A 15,855-nucleotide genomic window follows, 5' to 3' on the forward strand; every position below is an offset into this window, starting at 1 on the left:
ATCTCATTTCTGGCTCTATATGACAGGGTAGGGACGCGGGTGGCGCCATGGGTTAAAACACAGAGACTAGGGCTTGCCGATCAGAAGGTCGGTGGTTCGAATCCCTGCGACGGGGTGAGCTCCCGTTGCTCGGTCCCAGCTCCTGTCAACCTAGCAGTTCGAAAGCACTTCAAAGTGCAAGTAGATAAATAAGTACCACTCAGGCGGGAAGGTAAACGGCGTTTTCATGCGCTGCTCTGGTTCGCCAGAAGTGGCTTAGTCATGCTGGCCACATGAACTGGAAGCTGTACGCCATCTCCCTCGGCCAGTAATGCGAGATGAGTGCCGCAACCCCAGAGTCGGACATGACTGGACCTAATGGTTAGGGATCCCTTTACCTTTATATGACCGGGTCTCACTGGAACATGTCTGCTGGGAACAGAGAAATTGATGAGTGGGAATTAACGAAGAGGGAGAAACTATAGACAAAGTCACTGTCAGGGATTGGACTCAAGAGAGCAAGGGGGAGATGGAATGGTGGAGACCACCACCCTCTTCTCCTGGTGCTGCAGAAGAGAAGAATGCAGTATTGAATTTCAGCATGGCTTTGAGGAGTTTGAGGGAAGCTACAGGTCAGAGACAGGCGAACGGAAGAGTTGGGGAGTGTTAGAAGAAGGGGGGAACGTGGAAGGAGAACCAGATGACACGTTGTCACTGCAGCGTATTTCTCATCAGGGGCTCTCAGAGCCAGGAGTGCAGAATGGGGGGTGGGGGTGATCCCAGGAAGAAGGCCAGAGGACTATTGTCAGGGACACGCCCAGTAGAGAGGAAACCCCAGAGGAAGAGGAATTAACTACACCTTAGTCTCTACCTCCAGATGAAGAGGAATTGGCTGTACCTGAGTCTCCAACTTCAGAGGAGGAATTGGCTGCACCTGAGTCACCAAGAAGTAGGAGGCGGCGCAAGCGGTTAGAGCAGAGGCAGGCCAGCAGGAGGCAGGGAAGGACATGGCGTATGTCTGGCCTTGGGAGGGGTCAGAAGCCAGTTGAGTCAACTGACTCCGATGGTGAAGGATGAGTTGTGGAAGCTTGGACTGCTGTAAGCCTGTTTTTGAGAAATAAATTTCAGCTACTTAAACTGCCGTGGGACCCGGGTGGAGTTGTGGGTTAAACCACAGAGCCTAGGGCTTGCTGATCAGAAGGTCGGCGGTTCGAATCCCCGCGATGGGGTGAGCTCCCGTTGCTCGGTCCCTGCTCCTGCCAACCTAACAGTTTGAAAGCACGTCAATGTGCAAGTAGATAAATAGGTACCGCTCCGGCGGAAAGGTAAACGGCATTTCCGTGCACTGCTCTGGTTCGCCAGAAGCGGCTTAGTCATGCTGACCACATGACCCGGAAGCTGTACGTTGGCTCCCTTGGCCAGTAATGTGAGATGAGCACCGCAACCCCAGAGTCGGAACACAACTGGACCTAATGGTCAGGGGTCCCTTTACCTTTACTTAAACTGCCAGCATTCTGTGTCTTGTGTGGGAGAAGCGCTAAACCTGACAACTATGGAGTATTTGTGCAGCTGGTTCTTCCTGTTTAAGGGCCTTGCATTTGCTCCTATTGAATTTCATTCAGTTATGATCCAGTTCCCCATCTGCCAAGGTCATATTGAATCCCAATTCTGTCCTCTGTGGCATTAGCTACCCCTCCCAGCTTGGTGTCATCTGCAAATTGGATGAGCATCCTCTTAGTTCCTTCATCCAAGTCATTTATAAAGACATCGAACAACAGCCGGCCCCTGTGGTACCCCACTAATCACTTTTCTCCAGGATGACAAAGAACCATTAATGAGTACTCTCTGGGTTTGGTCATGCAACCAGCTACAAATCCATCTAACAGCTGCCTCATCCAACCCACGTTTTACCAGCTTCTTGGGGGACTTTGTCAACATCCTTACAGAAATCAAGATACACTACATCCACAGCATTCCCCTGATCCACCGAGCTGTTTATCAAAGTCAAAAGTGATTACATGGAAATAGGAAAGAACACTAAAGTAAAACCTTGTAAAAGCCCAACTCTCTCCAACATGCAAATGAGTGTGGCATGCTGGGTTCAGACAGGTGGATTTACCTGGACTTTCTACTTCCACTATATGGTGGGGTGCATTTTCTCTACAGCTTTATGCATATGGAGAGAAGCTGGGCAAGAGTTGGCAGAGCAGGGAGTGAGCGGAGGGCAGCCCCTAGTTATACCTAAAACGTGTATAAAAGAGTTCCGTAAACCCCATGCTTCCTGCATTGTAGGGGGTTGGACTAGATGACCATTGGGTCCTCTCCAACTCTGCATTTTAGTATCCTATGTGATACAATATTTCTGCTGCATAATTTTATGCATGTTATACAGTTATATGCATTGCTGTATGTACTGGAAACCTGGAGTGTTAAGAAGAAGAAGAAGAAGAAGAAGAAGAAGAAGAAGAAGAAGAAGAAGAAGAAGAAGAAGAAGAAGAAGAAGAAGAAGAAGAAGAAGAGGAGTAGTAGTAGTAGTAGTAGTAGTAGTAGTTTGGATTTGATATCCCGCTTTATCACTCCCCGAAGGAGTCTCAAAGTGGCTAACAGTCTCTTTTCCCTTCCTCCCCCACAACAAATACTCTGTGAGGTGAGCGGGGCTGAGAGACTTCAAAGAAGTGTGAGTAGCCCAAGGTCACCCAGCAGCTGCAGGTGGAGGAGCGGAGACGCGAACCCGGTTCACCAGATTACGAGTCCACCACTCTTAACCACTACACCACACTGGCTCTCCACAGAGTATATAATAATGTATATAATAATAAAACCAGTGTGGATAAGCTTGAGATTTTCAGGAGATTCCACCACTAACTTCTGCAAACCTTGAGTTCCCCCAAAGTCTGTGCTGATCCCTCCCTCATGCGGGTGTTGTCATTTAGGCTACACAATCAGGGCAGCTCAGCACTGGACATTGAAAATAGAGGGAATGATGCCATTCCCTGGCTCTGATGTCAAGCTCTGCAGCTCCATTGCACCTCCTAGAAAGTCTCAGAGTAGCACCTGTTTTCTTTGAGTTTTCCTCTCCTGCCTCACTCCCTGCAGATTCCTCTGCAGGGGCGTCCCCAAGGCCCCTGCCTCGCAACATATCCTCACCTGCCGGGACACTTCTGTCCCCATGCAAATGCAGAAATTTTGGAGCTGCTGCAGGCTCTCCAAAGGAAACATCAGCCACCTTCTTCCCCAAAATGGGGGTGATGCTTGTGGTGGCAGGTGCACAACCACCTCACCTGAGCTAGGTGCAAAGCAGGCGTTTCTAATGCCCCGTAGTTAACTCCTCGCCAGGTAGTCTTGGGAATAAGCCCTGAGATGGACTGACTAGGATGCTGAACTAGTGAAGGTTCAGTGGGCATCGAGGCAGATTATGAAAAGGCACAAGATGCAAGATCTGTAGGGGAAGTTTGGAGCTGAGAGCGACCTTCTACAGAGTCAGTCCGCTGGTCTTCTCCAGGGCAGAGCAGCTCTGCAGGTTCTTGAGGAACCTTAAGTGAAGATGCACTGAACTGAAAGTGAGAATCAGAAGTCTTCGCTTCGCTGGTCTCGGCATCATTAGCCCTTCCTAATGGGGAGCAACAGGACTTGGGTTCAAGGAAGGAACAAAAAGGCAAGAAAGGAGATGTCTCTCAGTGGGGCCTGATGAGGAGGTGAAGCTTTGCAAAGGGGATGGGAATGGTTGTTTGTGAAATACATGTTTGAACCTAAGGAATACTGTGGGGTGGCTGGACCTCACTGAGGGGCGGATGAATTGCCATGCTAAAAGCCCTGACTGTGGTGGGACACAGGATGGAGGTAAGTTACCATACTTCCTTATCTGCAGCTTTTTCAGTTGCAGGTGATGGGGAAACATGAACATCCAACATGCTAAGTTTGCTAGAATTCAGGCAGACATGAAGACTGTGTATTAATCCTCTCTGACACTTAGGTGTGTTGAATCTCGTGGTTTCTTTGTCCCCGACTCCGCTTTATTTTATTGACTTTAGACAATTCATAAAGTAATTCAAATATTTGATCACTGAAATCAAATCAAGGAGGTTCATGCATTTTCTCAGAGTTTCTTAAGCCAAACCTCTACATGTTTTCTCTCTGTGTTTTGTTTTGTTTTGTTTTAAACCTAATGACAGAACGGAAGTCATTAGCAAGTGCCGCTGATTTGGGAGGTGTCAAGACATCCACAAGCAAGACGGTGGCCTTTCAACTGACTTGCCCATTTCTCTCTTCATGGAGGCTCCCTCTGAAGGACCGGCAGAGGGATGGGTGACGCTGTCAGATTCGGTGCCTGTCAGTTTCTCATCTTTCCAGTCTTAAGTTGAGTTCCCCACATCAGTTTGTAAATTGTCCTTGTGAGAATTTATCAACATTTTACAATGAATTTATGCTAAAACCTATTTTTTATGCCATTATGCCTAATGCACACCTTTTGCGATGCAATTTCCCTTCATTTAACCTGCTTTTGTATGCTGTTTTCACTAATACATGCATTTGTATGCTGAATTTATCCGTCTCTGTACACATCACTTGGCTGGAGAGCAGTGCTGTTGAATTTTGAGCAAAGAATGGCCGTGTCTCTGTGTGTGTTTTTTTGGAAAGTGGCAAGCTTTTAAATGCAAAGAGAATCAGATTTATCCCCATCCCCAGAAACGCAGCAGCAAAGGATGGTTGGTGTTCCTCCTTGTTGCTGATGCCAGTGTGGTGTAGTGGTTAAGAGCGGTGGACTCGTAATCTGGTGAACCGGGTTCGTGTCCCCGCTCCTCCACCTGCAGCTGCTGGGTGACCTTGGGCTAGTCACACTTCTCTGAAGTCTCTCAGCCCCACTCACCTCACAGAGGAGGAAGGGAAAGGAGAATGTGAGCCGCTTTGAGACTCCTTTGGGTAGTGATAAAGTGGGATATCAAATCCAAACTCTTCTTCTTCTTCTTCAGCTGAATCCAGGGATAGGCAAACTGTATTTATTCTACAGGTTCTTGTCCTTGCAGGTGAATTCCATATCCTCGGTGGAAGCCAACAACCAGACCAGGCAGGTAATGGAATTTGTCCTCCTGGGTTTCTCCGGCATGCTAAATGGCCAGAGATACCTCTTCTTGGCATATTTCACCATCTACTTGGTGACCATCGCAGGGAACATCATGATCTTCACCCTGATCCAGCTGGATTCCCATCTCCACAGCCCCATGTACTTTTTCCTCAGCCACCTGTCCTGCTTAGATGTTTGCCTCTCGTCTGTCACGGTCCCCAAGATCCTGGTGAATCTTTTACACCGGCAACACACCATCTCCCACAATGAGTGTATGGCCCAGATGTTCTTCCTGATGTCCTTCACAGGGGCAGAAGCTGTGCTGCTGGCTGCCATGGCTTATGATCGCTACGTTGCCATCTGTAGGCCTTTGTACTACTCGGGCCTCATGAACCCCAAGGCTTGCGTCCAGCTGGCCACTACCGCGTGGGTTTGGGGCTTCCTCCATTCCGCTTTTCACACCGCTCTTAGCACCAACTTGCACTTCTGTGGGCACAACCAGATCGGGCACATTTTCTGTGACATTCCCCCATTGTTGAAAATTGCCTGTGGAGACCTTTACATCAATCTCATGGCGACTCAGGTAGCCAGCGTTTTTATAGGACTAGTCCCCTTCCTGGCCATTGGACTCTCGTACTTCTACATCCTCTCCTCTGTCTTGCGGATCCCGTCCAATGCTGGCAGGCACAAAGCTCTTTCCACTTGCGCCTCTCACGTGATCGTGGTCACTTTTTACTTTGGGAATGGGTTGGTTAACTACAACCAATTTGGACAGGGCTACTCTTTGGAGAGAGACACTCTGATCTCCACAATGTACTGCATCGTCCCCCCTGCGCTGAACCCCCTGATCTACAGCCTCCGCAACAAGGAGGTCAAGGGAGCCCTGAGGAAGCTCCTGGAAAATCAGAGGAAGTGATGCCAGAAATGAGACTCTCGGGAGTTCCCTGGCTGGTTAAGACTTGCAGGTGTGCTTGGATGCTAGCAAGCTGTAGAATGGAGATCAAGGCAGACCCATCCATCACAGCTGGTGTCAGGTTAGACCTGCCAGAACCAAGGCATACCCCTGGCATTTGCCTGGCCACAATGGCCACCACAGAGGCCACCTGCTCCCTTCATGGCACAAGTGTTGAATAATTCCCCCATCTTGTCTTTTGTGTGGAACAGCGGGAGTGGGACTCTTTGTAAGTGAATGAATGAATGAGTGAATGAATGAAGAAAGAACACTCCAAACTCTGGCACAGAAATGTTTATGTATATATATATTTTTAATGGAACTTGGGAATCCTGATATGTTGCACAAATCACCAATATCTCTTGCCCATCGATTGACAAGAGCTCATTTTCCCTATGTAGTTGCCATCAGTTTATACATTTTTATTGTTGCATGTCTCGTGTCTAAAACACTCACGTTTCCAAAAATTCCAGTGCACAGTATCACTAACAAATAAGTCCAGTCCAGTACTGAGACCCATAGTGTTATTTATTTATTTTTTGGTTAAGCAATGTGTGGATATATTTGGGGTTTCTTGTATAGTCAGACCCTTGATGGCTAATGGCCTTGGGTGGTAAGTGGGTATTCCATGTTGCCAGAATTTAACCACTCCGCTAGTGCCCTCAACCTGTCTTGCTCAGGACTTAAAAGAGTTGTTATGCAGCAATTTGATCAATTTTGATTTCTCCGAGTTTCCATTTCTTTGGCGATCTTAGTTTCGGTTCTCAACATTTCCACATCAGTTTGCAAGTTTGTGAAAAGTCTTCTCAAAATTTCACCACACATTCTTGGATGCCAAAATCCAAGTTTCGGGCAAGTACTCTTTGATGAGAGAACCCCAAGAAATATGTAAAGTTATAAAATATGCAGCAAAGTTAAATACGGAAATATAAAATGTGCCCTTCAAAATGAATTCCAAAATTCCCCACTTCCCCCAGCATAGGAAAAGACTGCACATTTGGTATGTTAAAAATTGGTTTACTTACAAACTCTTCAAAGGTCAGATTCCTGTGCTTTTCCATACATCAGTCAGAAAAGTTGCACAGGCAATAAAACGTAGCTTAGTTACAAAGTGGTTAAAGTTCCTAGATTATTGGTATAGGAACTCAGCAATCAGCCCAAACTTCTTCACACACTGAGCTTTCTCAGGTAGACTGGTGGTGGACAACAGGCTTGATTGCCGATTTCCTCCTAAGGTAACGGAGGTGACAGAGCTAAGCCTGGCGGGACAGCTTACTCTATGGTACTAACCCCTTCATGCATTAATTAGACTTAAACATGTTGGTTATATGAGGCTGGTTAGCCCACAGTTCATTGTGCTCCCGCCCCCCGTTTTGCACCTGCTGTGAAAAAACAGATGAATTGTCATTTTGCATTTAAGGCTGCTCAAGAGCTGAGCTTGCTTTGTTGTTGTTGTTCAGTCGTTCAGTCGTGTCCGACTCTTCGTGACCCCATGGACCAGAGCACGCCAGGCACGCCTATCCTTCACTGCCTCTCGCAGTTTGGCCAAACTCATGCTAGTAGCTTCGAAGACACTGTCCAACCATCTCATCCTCTGTCGTCCCCTTCTCCTTGTGCCCTCCATCTTTCCCAACATCAGGGTCTTTTCCAGGGAGTCTTCTCTTCTCATGAGGTGACCAAAGTACTGAGCTTGCTAGCTGAAAGCAAAGCCCTTTGCTGTGCAGCTTAGGTCCTACACACATTAAATGAGACTTCTGAGAAACATTGTTATGGAATTAGGGCTTCTTGGGGTCCTTTCCAACCCTAATATATTAACCTAATTGCATGAAAGCTTTATACTTCAGAGCTCTGCAGAAGTGACTTGGGAAGTTTTCATCCCATTAGGCTACAGCTGCCACCCCACACAAAGGATTTTTTGGAATCCTCCATGTGAAGTCTGTGAATTTATCTGACAGTTTCTCCAGTGCAGAATCACTGTTGCACCCCACTGCAACCCCATGTGAATTATGGTGGGGGCCGACTTTCCTGTTAAGCTCTATCATCTCGCGAAGACTAAAACGCTCTGGTCATTAAGGATACTGCCGGCAAGAGAAGACTTCCCTCTTCTGGATGGAACCCAGACTCTGAGCAATAAGATGTTTCAGGGGTCCCAGCACAGATTTTGCATTTGGTCCTCTTGGGATGAAGGTATCTAGAGACTGTGGGAGTTTCTGTGAATCAAAGCTTACATGCATAACCCTTGGATGAGAAAGTGTCTAGGGGAGGTTCCTCAACCTTGGGTGCCCATGTGTTGATGATTTCCATCCTTTCTAGCTGGCAGGACGAGTGGTCAGGGATGATGGGTATTTAGTCCAACATCAACTGGGGACACAACGTTGAGAAAGGTTGGTTTAGGAGTTACGCTTTTCATGTTATGTTCTGGCTCAAGGAAGCTGGTGACTCAAGCTTGGGTGTCTGAGTAGCAATCTTCCCATGGTAGATGCCCACTTCTAAAGTATGTGCAAACAGTGCTATTTAGTGTATTGCTTAGAGAATCAGACTAGGACCTGGGAGAGACCTGGGTTCAAATCCCCCCCACTTGTCAATGAGTCTCACTGGGTGACCCTGGGCCAGTCACTGCCTCTCATCCTAATTAAATGAGGCAGGGGAGACCCATTGTCAGGGACCATGCTGAGGAGGAGTGCACTGAGGATGAATGGTGGAAGCCTCCCCCTCCCTCTGCTCCAGATCTGAAATCTTCCCAGGAGCAGGAGGGCAGTATAGATTTGGAACAGTGGCTTGCAGAGGGGCATAGTTCAGGAGGCAGAAGCTGGGAAATACTGGATGGGGAGCAGCTAGGAGAAGAAACACTGGGAGGGAGAGGGTTAACAGATTCACTGTCTCTGGAAAGCATTCCTCCACTCTTCCCACGGTCAAGAAGAGCTCAGAAAGTGGCATAACAGAGAACACACAAAGCACAGAGGGTACAAACTCAGATTACAAGATGTAGATGTGATGTAGATTAATAGGGACGTAAGGAGGTGGAATCCTTATTTGGGAGCACTGCCATTCCTAGGAGATGGGTTCTTTGTTCTCTCGCTGTGATGATTAAAGTTTCCAGTTGGTAGGAAGACTCCTTTTCCTTTGTTCTGCTTATCTACTGCCACAGGGGAGGAAGCCAATTCCCTGAAGCCTGACACCCGTGTAGGCCACCTTGAGCTCCTTGGAGAAAAAGGTGGGATAAATCAATCAATCAACCAATCAGTCAATCAATCAATCAATCATCATTGGGTCAACAAGACAGGAGGCCCAAGTAGCCCCAGCACCCTTCCATTTGTTGACTTATTCTAACACCTACAATAGACCATAAGCAAGCAACTCTTTCCAACATCACTGGAGGAAGGCCGGGTTATTTCTGTTTTGGGTACCACGCTTGAATGCAGGGGCATACCTGGGGGTTGGCCAGGTTGGTCTCCTTCAAAGACCCAGGCCCAGGGGAGCACAAAAATTGTGCCTCTCCACTATTGCTAGGAGCCCACCTGCCCGTCTGTGCCCTCCCTGGGCTGCTCCTCTGGGCAGCCAACAGCTCCTTGCCAAGGGTGCAAGGGAGCCTAGGTCTTCTCTGCTTGAATGCAATTCATAGAGTAAGAATCTGCTTTGAAAGTCTACCGCACTAGGAAAATTCTTAAATAAATAGATTAAGACTAGCAAGCAGGGCATTTTTCAATGGTTATTCTCACGAGGTCCCTGATTGGCTGCTGCACAGATGACCTTCCCTGCCATCGGATGGAGTCTCTACAAAGTTCTGCCCCAAGAGAAGGGCCAGGCAACTCTTGAATTCTCCCTGTTTCTCAGTTTTCAATCTTAAGTTCAGTTCTTCACATTTCCGCATTAGATTGTGGGTTTTTTGTTTTATTTTTAAAGTCTTCATGAAAATTCACCAGTATGTTAATGCAAATTTCCGCCATACACATCTTTGGTACGCAGTTTTGATTAATACACACAATTTTGCAAGGCAATTCTCACCAAAGAAATGCCTTTTCTATCTCATTTCTGGAAAAATATGCCTATTTATCCACGCATTTTTTGTATGCATTCCCTGACTGGAGAGCCGCATCACAAAAAATGTGTGAAATTAAATGAAAGCTAAACTGACTTTCTTCCCCATTTTTAAAATAGAGCCAGTCCTTTTTGGTTTGAACATTGCAATTCCGCGACTCCCTTGGGTGTCACCCAATACTCAATACTTGTCGTCAGCGTTTTCTGCCAGGAGAAAAATAAAGCCCAGAGGGAGGGATGTCTTTTCCTGGACTTCTTGATCTTTTTTTTTCTTTCGTTGCATGTTCTTCAGGCGCTGCTCAAACGATATAAACCTTCTTTCTTGCCAGAGTTGGGTCCACGGGATATATAGGCAAGACACAGCCAGGTGTTGGGAGATGAGGCGGTGTCTGAAACACAGCCAGAAATGGAGACCTTTTCTTAGGCAGAACATGAGTCTGGTGTGTCTCCATTCCTGGCATGGTGGAAGGTGGAGACCCTGAAATCTACAAGCACCCTCTATCACCCCTCACCTTCTCTGTCCCTGGGACTGTCCCTCCTGTCCGGCTCTCCTCCCTGGGTCACCTTGAAGCAGCATCTGGCTTTCTCCCCACCAATTGTCCGACTCTGCAGCAATCGCCCGAGTCCATTCAGCAGGAAGATGGCAGGTGAGAAGCAGGGAGATATTTGGAGTGGGAGGTGGGAGAGGAATCGCTTGTCTTCATGTGCTGGTTTGTCTAAAAGCATGCAAACTGGGCATTGCCTAACACTGTGAAGGATGTCTGACTCAATATGGGAAATGAGGAAGTAATCGAGGCTAGCTGATTGACAGCTGGCTACAAAGCGATTCGATGTTCAACTCGGTATGGAAACTTGCTGACTGTTCTCTGTTTCAGAGTTCTCACGGCCCTTTCCTTCACGACCCAACTACCAGCACTTTCTAGGCTTTCATTATTTGCATACATTATTTGGAAACGATGCCTTATGAGGAACGGCTTAGGGAGCTGGGTATGTTTAGCCTGGATAAGAGAAGGTTAAGGGGTGATATGATAGCCATGTTCAAATATATCAAAGGATGTCATGTAGAGGAGGGAGAAAGGTTGTTTTCTGCTGCTCCAGAGAAGCAGACACGGGGCAATGGATTCAAACTACAAGAAAGAAGATTCCACCTAAACATTAGGAAGAACTTCCTGACAGTAAGAGCTGTTGGACAGTGGGATTTGCTGCCAAGGAGTGTGGTGGAGTCTCCTTCTTTGGAGGTCTTTAAGCGGAGGCTTGACAGCCATCTGTCAGGAATGCTTTGATGGTGTTTCCTGCTTGGCAGGGGGTTGGACTGGATGGCCCTTGTGGTCTCTTCCAACTCTAGGATTCTAGGATTCTATGATACTTTTTTTAAGAACAGAAAACACCACAATCTTTATGGCTGACTCAGCTTCGCAATTATCCCCCTTCTCCCTGCCCTGCCTGCCCCCCTCAACTTCCACTGTAATTTTATCCACCCCAATAACTTTCACACGCAACTTACTGTAATGCACGCATAATCCTTCTCTGCTCTCAACTGCCCAGATCTCCTCCTCAATCTCCCCCTGCCCCATCTTCATGTGAAGATAGTATTTCCATTTCTGCCCCTTTTCCAAGCACCGAAAGCAAACCCTAAACTCACGTAGAAACATGGGCATGCTGTGTGTGTGGCTCCTAGGTGGCTGTCTGCTAGCAAGAGCTTGCTGCTGAGTCAAAAGTAAAACTTGTCTCTTGCTGAGCATTCATTTCACCTCCTTGAGTCAGATTCGCTGTGTCCAGAATTGTTGTTCATGTTGTTTAGTCGTGTCCGACTCTTCGTGACCCCATGGATCAGAGCACGCCAGGCAAGCCTATCCTCCACTGCCTCCCGCAGTTTGGCCAAACTCATGTTAGTAGCTTCGAGAACACTGTCCCACCATCTCATCCTCTGTCGTCCCCTTCTCCTTGTGCCCTCCATCTTTCCCAACATCAGGGTCTTTTCCAGGGAGTCTTCTCTTCTCATGAGGTGGCCAAAGTACTGGAGCCTCAGCTTCAGGATCTGTCCTTCTAGTGAGCACTCAGGGCTGATTTCTTTGAGAATGGATAGGTTTGATCTTCTTGCAGTCCCTGGGACTCTCAAGAGTCTCCTCCAGCACCATAATTCAAAAGCATCAATTCTACGGCGATCAGCCTTCTTTATGGTCCAGCTCTCACTTCCGTACATTACTACTGGGAAAACCATAGCTTTAACTATACGGACCTTTGTCGGCAAGGTGATGTCTTTGCTTTTTAAGATGCTGTCTAGGTTTGTCATTCCTTTTCTCCCAAGAAGCAGGCGTCTTCTAATTTCGTGACTGCTGTCACCATCTGCAGTGATCATGGAGCCCAAGAAAGTAAAATCTCTCCCTGCCTCCATTTCTTCCCCTTCTATTTGCCAGGAGGTGATGGGACCAGTGGCCATGATCTTAGTTTTTTTGATGTTGAGCTTCAGACCATATTTTGCGCTCTCCTCTTTCACCCTCATTAAAAGGTTCTTTAATTCCTCCTCACTTTCTGCCATCAAGGTTGTGTCATCAGCATATCTGAGGTTGTTGATATTTCTTCCGGCAATCTTAATTCCGGCTTGGGATTCATCCAGCCCAGCCTTTCCCATGATGAATTCTGCATATAAGTTAAATAAGCAGGGAGACAATATACAGCCTTGTCGTACTCCTTTCCCAATTTTGAACCAATCAGTTGTTCCATAGCCAGTTCTAACTGTAGCTTCTTGTCCCACATAGAGATTTCTCAGGAGACAAATGAGGTGATCTGGCACTCCCATTTCTTTAAGAACTTGTCATAGTTTGCTGTGGTCAACACAGTCAAATGCTTTTGTGTAGTCAATGAAGCAGAAGTAGATGTTTTTCTGGAACTCTCTAGCTTTCTCCATAATCCAGCGCATGTTTGCAATTTGGTCTCTGGTTCCTCTGCCCCTTCAAAATCCAGCTGCACTGGATTTCTTTCTTTCTTTTTAAATAAAAATAATTCTTTATTTCATTTCAGTCATTACAAATTAAACATAAGAGAATCATAGTGAAAATAATTTACATAGCCAACACAAAGTATAATATACGTGCCAATTATCTCTTCTTCCCTTCCCTCCCCTCCCCACTTCCCTCCCCTCCCCTCTCTGTATTCCCTCCCTCCCCACCCGTTACTTCTCAGCATACCCATCACTGCTTTTATAACATTCCTTTGTCTGTCAGCATGACCTTTTATCTAAACATATTCCTTTTTGTCTCGATTGTTTGGGTCTTTAACAATCTGCCAAGAGGTCGGCTTTTTCCACATATAATTTGAAATAATCCTCAAGTAATTTCCAATTTCTCTCTCTTACTGATTCACTTATTCCTTTTATTTCCTCGTATTTTAGTGCCAAATTATAATATGTTAACAATTTTAACTGCCAATCCCCCTTTTCTGGTATTATTTGAGATTTCCAATTCTTTGCTATCAGTAGCCTCGCCGAAACCGTGGCATACATAATTATGTGTCTATCTTTTGGTTGAAATTCACTGTCCACCATTCCCAAGAGGAAAGTCTCCACGCTCTTCTTGAAAGGATATTTGATCATTTTTTTTAGCTCTTTGTACACCATCTCCCAGAACACTTTAATCTCCTTACAAGACGACCACATATGCAAGTAGGTCCCTACTTCTTTCTTGCATCGCCAACATTGGTTGGTTACATTTTTATACATTTTCGCCAGCTTGACAGGTGTCAAGTGCCATCTAAATTGCATCTTTAAAATATTCTCTTTGATATCATAGTTTGGAGTCAGTTTACTATCTCTCTTCCACAGGTTTTCCCACTTTTCCAGCATGATTGGCTTTCCCACATCCTGTCCCCATCGTATCATAACTTCTTTAACTTGTTCGTCCTCCGTTTCCCATTTTAACAATACATAATATAATTTTTTTAATATAATCTCTCCCCCCCCAATAATATTTCTTCTAATTTCGATTTTTCCTTCCCAAATCCTATTTTTTTATCTTGGTGAAACCTCTGATTTATCTGAAAATATTGAAGCCAACTGGTTAGGTAATTTTTAATTGTTTCATAATCTTTTAGTTTCAAATCACCATCTTTTTCCTCCAATATTTCTTTATAGGTTGGCCAAATTAAATCCATGTTTCTCCTTTTAACTGATACGATCTCCAGGGGGTATAGCCACCAAGGTGTTTTTGTTTCAAAGAACCTTCTGTATTTTAACCAAACTCTAAACAATGATTTTCTAATGATGTTGTTCATAAATATATTTTGCTTATTAATTTTTTCTTTCATAAGATACCAATGCCAGCCAAAGCCTATTCCATCACCCTCCAGATCTAATAAATCATTATTCTTTAACTCAATCCAATCTTTAATCCAGTACAATGCTGCCGCGTCATGATATAGCTCTAGGTCAGGGAGCCCGAACCCCCCTCTTTCCCTTTGATCAATCAGATTTTTATATTTAATTCGCGGCTTCTTACCATTCCAGATAAACCTGGTGATATCTCTCTTCCAATCTTTGAAGTAACCAGTGCCTCCTAGTAGTGGTAGGTTCTGAAACAAGTAGTTCATTTTGGATAATATCCCCATTTTAACCAATGATATTCTCCCTAATAATGAGATTTTTAATTTCGACCATAATTCCAATTTATTCCTTATTTGTTTCCATATTCCCCCATAATTTTCTTTTGCCAAATCTAAGTTATTAGTCAAAATTTGGATGCCTAAATACTTTAGCTTTTTAGAAATTTTTTAACCTGATAATACTTCTAAATCTCTTTTTTCTGAATCCTCCAAATTTTTTACGAGCATTTTTGTTTTATCATAATTTATTTTCAAGCCAGCCAATTTGCCGTATTCTTTTACATCCTCCAATACATTTGGAATACTCTTCAGAGGGTCTTCCGTTGTTATAATTATGTCGTCGGCGAAAGCCTTGACCTTATACTTTTTCTTTCCTATCACCACTCCCTTTATATTGTCGTCCTCCCTTATGTTTCTTAGTAAGATTTCTAAGACAATTATAAATAGGAGTGGTGACAGGGGGCAGCCTTGCCGAGTCCCTCTCATTATATTTATGTTTTCTGTCAGCTTATTATTGATTATTAGTCTCGCTTTCTGTTTTTCATAAATAATTTCAATTGCCCGTTCAATGTTTTCTCCTAATTTTATTTCTTTGAGTACTCTCTTCATGAATTGCCACGAGACCCTATCAAACGCCTTGTCCGCATCCAGCGACAGTATTGCGGCTTGTTTCCCTCTATTATTTTCTAAAGTTTCCATTATATTTATTATGTTTCTGATATTTTCTTTTGCTTGTCTGCCCTTGATAAAGCCTACTTGGTCTTTGTGTATAAGGTCGTCCAATATATTACTTAGCCTGTTGGCTAATATCTTGGCAAAGACTTTGTAGTCACAGTTTAACAGTGATATAGGTCTGCAATTTTTAGGGGATTCCAAATCAGTGTTCTGTTTAGGTATGAGTGTTATCAATGCCTCTTCCCAAGATGCAGGTATTATCCCTTTCCTAAGAGTATTGTTCATTAAATCTTCCATTGGTGTTAATATCACTTCCTCTAGGTTCTTATAATACTCTATTGGTAGCCCGTCCGGCCCTGGTGATTTCCCTTTCTTCATGACTTTAATTACTTCCTTTATTTCTGTTAAGGTGATTTCTTTATTCAGCATATCAATTTTTTCCTGTGATAATTTCGGTAATTTATGTTTAGACAGAAATTCCTCAATATCTTTATCCTGTATAACTTCCTTTTGATATAATGCCTTGTAAAATTCTTCAAAAACTTTCATAATT

General features: G+C 44.9%; 1 protein-coding gene across 1 annotated transcript; it reads left to right on the top strand.

Annotated features, from left to right (window-relative positions):
- The first annotated feature begins 3,813 nt into the window (after positions 1 to 3,813).
- Positions 3,814 to 5,957, top strand: LOC117054054 (olfactory receptor 5V1-like). The gene is made up of 2 exons (XM_033162494.1): positions 3,814 to 3,819; positions 5,004 to 5,957. The coding sequence occupies exons 1-2, from the start codon at positions 3,814 to 3,816 to the stop codon at positions 5,955 to 5,957; spliced, it is 960 nt and encodes a 319-aa protein (XP_033018385.1).
- The last annotated feature ends 9,898 nt before the right edge of the window (positions 5,958 to 15,855 follow it).

Source organism: Lacerta agilis, chromosome 10, assembly GCF_009819535.1.
Source record: "Lacerta agilis isolate rLacAgi1 chromosome 10, rLacAgi1.pri, whole genome shotgun sequence".
NCBI classification, from domain to species: Eukaryota; Metazoa; Chordata; class Lepidosauria; order Squamata; family Lacertidae; genus Lacerta; species Lacerta agilis.